Source organism: Thunnus albacares, chromosome 7 (genome assembly GCF_914725855.1).
Source record: "Thunnus albacares chromosome 7, fThuAlb1.1, whole genome shotgun sequence".
Lineage (NCBI taxonomy): Eukaryota > Metazoa > Chordata > Actinopteri > Scombriformes > Scombridae > Thunnus > Thunnus albacares.
In genome coordinates, this window is record NC_058112.1 from 12,525,401 (window position 1) to 12,531,400 (window position 6,000).

Genomic DNA, 6,000 nt, shown 5'->3' on the forward strand with positions numbered 1-6,000 from the left:
CTTAATTAATAACCTCCACTGCAGTCAGAACGTTCAAGACCGCTCCATGCTCTTGCATTTCTTTTCTTCTTCTTCTACTCCTCCTCCTTGCCGTCATCCTTCTCTCTCCTCCCCTCCGGTTCTCCACCTCTTTCCTCATCATTAATCTCTGAAAATCGTTGGCTACATACATTCCTTCCAATCGATGCAATTCCACCGAGGTCTTGTCTGATTTACCACATGGCTGAATCCCTGTATGAATCTTGACTGGCCAGGGGAAGAGGGACAGAGAGGGGGAGAGATGGAGCAAGGCAGATGAGAGGAGAGGTGCACTAAATGACAGAGACAATCATCATTATATAACCTCAGCCAAAGTCACAGACAGTGACAAGACTACGGGGTAAGTCCTGGTTCGATTTACTCAAGGAATAGTTCCTGTGTGTGTGCCCTTAGTCCTGCCAAGAAAACACTCTAACACTGATGCCACACACATACATACATACATACAGGAAGGTATATATTCATACAAGCTCACAAATAGGCAACATATGTATCAGCAGAGGCAGACACACACATACATACACCAGCCTCCCACCATTTAGGATACATGTCAGGGCTGAGGGAGCAGGGCTTTGGCTTTAGCCAGACAGTCAAACAGCTGAGACCATGCAGGCTTGGCTTCCTTCTCCACAGCTCTGATCCAGCTTGCTAACACAGGGTGCTACCCAGCTGGGAGCAGCACAGCACAGCTGCTGGGTCAGGGCTTCTCTGACCTGAATCTCTGAAGAAACCCACTGAAACATGGGGTCTATCATCGCAGCTTTTCATTTATTTCCCTCACTCACCAATTTTAGGTCAAAGCCGGCAATTTTTTTCTGGGTAATCATGTGAACACAAGGGGAGATAGACACCTGTGTTTGAGCTCAACATGGGTATCAAGATTATTTTAAGAGCATACAAGCTACAGGTCACTGGGAGTTTGAGCACCTGCACCGTTCACAAGCAACGCACAAATGCACTTAGTTTTTGAAGATTTGCCAAGTGGTTTTTCATTGACAGCATCGACTGAGCATTCCCTCCTCACTTGTCATCATCAGGAATATCATGTGCTGTGAAACAGTATGGATCTCTTCCACCAGACAGGAAATCTTTGGGAGCGCCCATTGATCCGAATCAAGCATCCCCTGCTCACCAGCTATCAATCAACGTCGAATTAACGGTTTTACATTACCATGCAATGGGCCAGATTCCCAAAACAGTCTAGTTAATGTGTCCATATGTTTGCAAGTGTATATAAATAAAAAATGAGAGCTTTTTTCCCCTCGCTCTCATACCAAAAGACAACCACACAGTGCAACAGTGAAACCCACAGTAAGAGCTACAAACTAGCCAGCCTTTTGCTGACATGGAGACAGCAGAAACAGCTGGATATGGCTTAAATGCTTTGTAAGCATGGTGAACCCAGAACAAGAACTCTCTAGTAGATAGACAGAAACAGAGAGAGAAAAACAGAGAAAGAGGGAGCGAGACGCAACATCACAGGCAGCTTTTTGTCAGATGAACAGTCAATAGGAGAGCCCCTGAAGCACAGATGATTTCACTCACTAAACGTCAATCAAAGAATCAAGGAGCCTACACATCAACCTCCAACTCTTAGCCTGTCAATATCCAAGTCTTGCAAAAACAGGGACTTACACTGGATTAACAGGCAGTGTTTTTCAGACAATAGGCCTCTATTCCACTAATCAACAGCCTTCAGGAACAAAGTAAAGGCAAAGCACGACAGTTTTTTCCGACACATTAGGGAACAGAGCAGTGATTCAGCCCGTCTTAAGTCAGTGCACTGGCAAAAACACAAATCCAAAATCTTCAGCTTTGTCAAACAAAGCTTCAAGAATCAGATATAGAAGAAGGCTGTTACTGTACTCCAAAGTCTGCTGTGATGGAGACATTCAAGGGGAGTTCTAAATTTTAATAACCTCAGTATAGCATCGTGACATTGATTAGTGCTCCAACAAAATATAGGACATTATACAACCTAATACAACCCATGCATCTGACAGTGCATGGGGCTGATTCAGTGTTTTTAATAGAAAAGTGGTTGACTGGCTATTTCAAAGCACACCGATGCAAGAGGAACCTGCTAGGAGTCATACACACACAAAGACTCACCTGTTGACACACACATACACACACATATACAGACACCATATACACTATAGGACCATCTCACAGACACAATGCCCTGGCCAGGCTCTGTCACTAAAGCACAATAACTCTGTCGTTGGCTTGAAAATGGCCTCCATGCTTCTGTGGCTTCAGCCCCAATCAGTAACCAGCCATGCAGACACATCATATCTACAGACGCCATCAGGCCCCAATGCACACAAAGTCTGCAGAAACTGGAGAGAAAGCGATAAAACTGAGGGAAAACAAGTGGAGAGAGATATGGGGCATATCAAAGACAGGCAGAAGAGTCTGGTGTACACTGAGCAAATACTTTTTCAATCTGTTCTGACTAGAAAAGACAGTAAAAAGATGCATCCTACTTTATCCTACTAAACAGTGCATGCAGCCTGTGGCATGCATCTGAATTTGCACAGTTACATGGAGGAGCTACATTGCTAAGCTAGAGTGGGCCTGCCCATGCTACCTTTGGGCCACGTGAGTGCGTGAGTGAGAGGCAAGCGGACTTTGGCTGTGTAGGGGATTAGATCAGGAAGCCAAACCAGAACCACTGTGGTGGCCATGTGTGTGTGTCAGGACAGGGCCTAATCGCTTAATGAACAGAACAGCACCGCTCCTCTGAGCAGGACAGCCAGATCAACCAGAGGACTTCCGCTTTCTCCCCGCTAATAATACCAGCCAACCACAGCCTAGGAGAGCTCACTGGGGATTTAGCCCATTGGGCCTTCACAGTTGCCAGGCCAACCCTTTCCGTGGGGCCTGGGAAAGAGATCTGACAGATTAACGAATGGTTAATGGGTGAATGGGATATTATGCGCCATCATTAATCTGAATAGGTTTGGCATGGGCTAGCTACGCAGACGCCAGTAACCAAATGATTTTTCTAACACGGAACACACGCATAATGATGAGTTCTGTTATTTCAGCACATTCGAAACATGAAAATGTAATTGAAATTCCAGGCCAAAAGAATTCAATATGAATATGTGTTATTTAATCAGAACTGTCAACGTGAAACACTTCAAAATCCTCCAAATGAAATACTAAAGCAATCTGACATGTGAGTAAGGGACCAAGAACACTTGACACAAATTATGAATCAAGCTGACCTGTAGCTTATGTATGCTTCCATGCGTATAAGCCTAGCAAGCAAAAATGCATGAAAATGCGCCTCAACACTCACAATAAATACATCATGAGCCATGGATGATCTCAGCGACACCATATCATTAAATGTCTGTACCCAGCAGACCATAGTGCCAGCACTATACCACCATAAACAGCCATTAGACACTCATGAGAGCAAACTGCAAGAAAGCTGAGTCTGTCTGTGAGTGAGAGATCCTCCTATACGCACAAATGATTACATATGAGTAGCAGAAGAGAGGGAGAACAGCCAGTTTTTAATGCTGCATTTGTTATTAATCTGTTATGAAAGAACCAACTGGAACATTCATTTCCATTGTTAGATCCTACTACATTCATCACACTGCAGATATGGCAGATATCTTGCATTACAAGTGGAACTAAACTGCCTCTGGATGCAACATGCTTTGAGAAACATATGTATTTAAAAATGACTTGTACTGCCCTACAGTCAAAGAGGGACATCAGTTATGAAGGCACACATGCACTGACACCACGGGAAGACACAGAGACATGCCCCATTAATGAACGCAGAGGACCGGCCAGGTGAATGAATTGACCAGGAGAATATTTTTGAGAAAGCATACTGTCTGAGAGAACACTCAAAAACATTTACACGCACACACGGCTGCTCAGCATGACCAGCTGGACCGGGTAGGGGAAGTAACGCCTATTGTAGCCGTTTTAGACAACAGATGGGAGGAAAATCTCTCAACAGGAGAGAAGAGAGGAGAGGAAAAGTCTCTTGACTCTCTCTCAATCCCCCTCTCTCTCTCTCTCTCTCTCTCTCTTTAAGGGTGGCGAGCTCACAGTGCATGCTGCATCACTCTTGCCACCTCTGCCTACACAGGGCTGTGCCTGCCTCTCCTTTCACATGGCTCTACTGGCTGCATGTACTTGACCGCAGAAGATTCTCACTGTCCAGTTAGCAATGCTGACAACAGACCTGGAGTACTACACAATATACTCATACACAAACCAACATGCAAGCATCACCTAAAATGGCATCAAATATTATGGAATGAAGACCTGTTTAACCATCAATTGCATATGTGCTATGCAACTTTAACAAACTGCAGTGTCATTGCTGTCTATACTGAGATACAGCATGTGCTCCTGATTCAGGAACCCCAGTTACACCTCCTTGGGGTATATGAATATACAGTAGATCAGTGTAGCTCTTATTTCCCAGCTCTGCTCATGGTATATGCTGTCAAGGTGGGACCTTCTGCTCCATATCGGAGGAAACCCACGTATTGCAGAGCCAACATTCAGAGCCTATAGGAGAAACGCCTGCCTGCTTGCCTGCCTGCCTGCCTGCGGACTAAGAATAGATCAATGTATCAGGCAAATCGGGATTAACGGCGTTGTGCTCCAATCACAGGACACACACACGCACACACACACACACACACACACACACACACACACACATACAAACAGGAGAGCCGGTACACAAAAAGTTCATTTTCATAGCCCATCACATTGTCATCATTTTTGGTGTTGGACGGTTTCCACGCTGCTCTGGTGCTGGAAACACACACACACACACACACACACACCCAGTCCAACGCCAACGCACAGCCAACAAACCAATGTAAAGCAACATCACCTAAAATCCCCTCCTGTCCCATTGCGTGAACAATGATTATGTCAGCTCACCGGCAAAAAAAATAAATAAATAAATAAAAATAACAACCCCCAAAAATTCCCCCACTGGGCTGGGCAGGTGTTTGTAACTAAACGGTTAGTTATTTATCACCTGCAGACACCCAGCCGGCCAAATTTCAACTCGCTGCGGAGCGCTCCGAAAATAAATTGTGCAATTAAAGAGGATGCAGCGAGCAAGCTGTCCCAACTAACCTGTCTGTCCTTTCCCGAGCGTCTTCTCCAAACGGTAAGGTCCCACGTAATTGGCATGTTGGGCACCGCTGTTGTCTTTACCGGACGATGACATGTCGAATCTGTGTGAAAATCAGATACTTTATAATGAAGCGCAGACAATTAAACACTCCTCGCTGGAGGTCCAAGCCGCTGTTGTCTCTCTGTTTACTCCACAGCCTCTTCTCTTCCTCTCACTCTTTCTCTGGAGCTTTTCGGTCTCTTTTTCCCTACCTCACCCGCTGTTTGAGGAGGTGAGGTTCTCTCTTTTCTCTCCTCTTTTCTCCTATCGCTGCAGACGAGCCGCAAGTGCCTTGAATATCATTGTCGGTGGAAGCTGCGCTGCCGCTGTGCGTCTGTGGGAGGTGCTGCGGAGCCGTCACATATGATTGACAGCGAATCAAGCCAACCAGAGAGCCGGACGCCCTCTACGCTGCCGCCCAGTTTCTTGTTGCTGGAGCATCTTTTGCTTTTTCCTCAAGAGTTGTAGGTTGTGATCATGAGTTTAAATCCACATAAACTCAATTTGCTCTTAACAAGGATATTTTATTGCGAAAGTGCACACTTGCTTCATAAATTACATCCACAGCTTAATTTGTATGATTGGCTCACTTTTTTCACCAGTTGAAGTTCAGTCAGTCAGTTTGTTGTATGTTTTGAGACATATTCAAATTCTCTGTTTTGAATAATTATTTGTGTCAGATATGTTTTTTTCCATAAAAAAGGTTTAATGACTTCAATCAAAATTCATAAAATTCTTTAAAAAAAATAACTGCGCTTTGTGAGACTGTCACTGAATGTAACTCC

At 44.8% G+C, this 6,000-nt stretch overlaps 1 protein-coding gene across 2 annotated transcripts in view; it reads right to left on the bottom strand.

Annotated features, from left to right (window-relative positions):
• Positions 1-5,663, bottom strand: part of brsk2a (BR serine/threonine kinase 2a) — a 173,400-nt gene extending 167,737 nt beyond the window's left edge. The window contains exons 1-2 of one of the 2 annotated variants that reach the window (XM_044357351.1): positions 5,428-5,663; positions 5,176-5,276 (exon numbers count right to left, since the gene is read on the bottom strand). In XM_044357351.1, coding sequence (XP_044213286.1) covers positions 5,176-5,269 — 94 coding nt within the window. In that variant the 5' untranslated portion in view covers positions 5,270-5,276; positions 5,428-5,663. Of the gene's footprint in view, positions 1-5,175 lie in introns of both variants that reach the window. The other variant, XM_044357352.1, reaches the window with a different exon arrangement.
• Between the last annotated feature and the right edge of the window lie 337 nt (positions 5,664-6,000).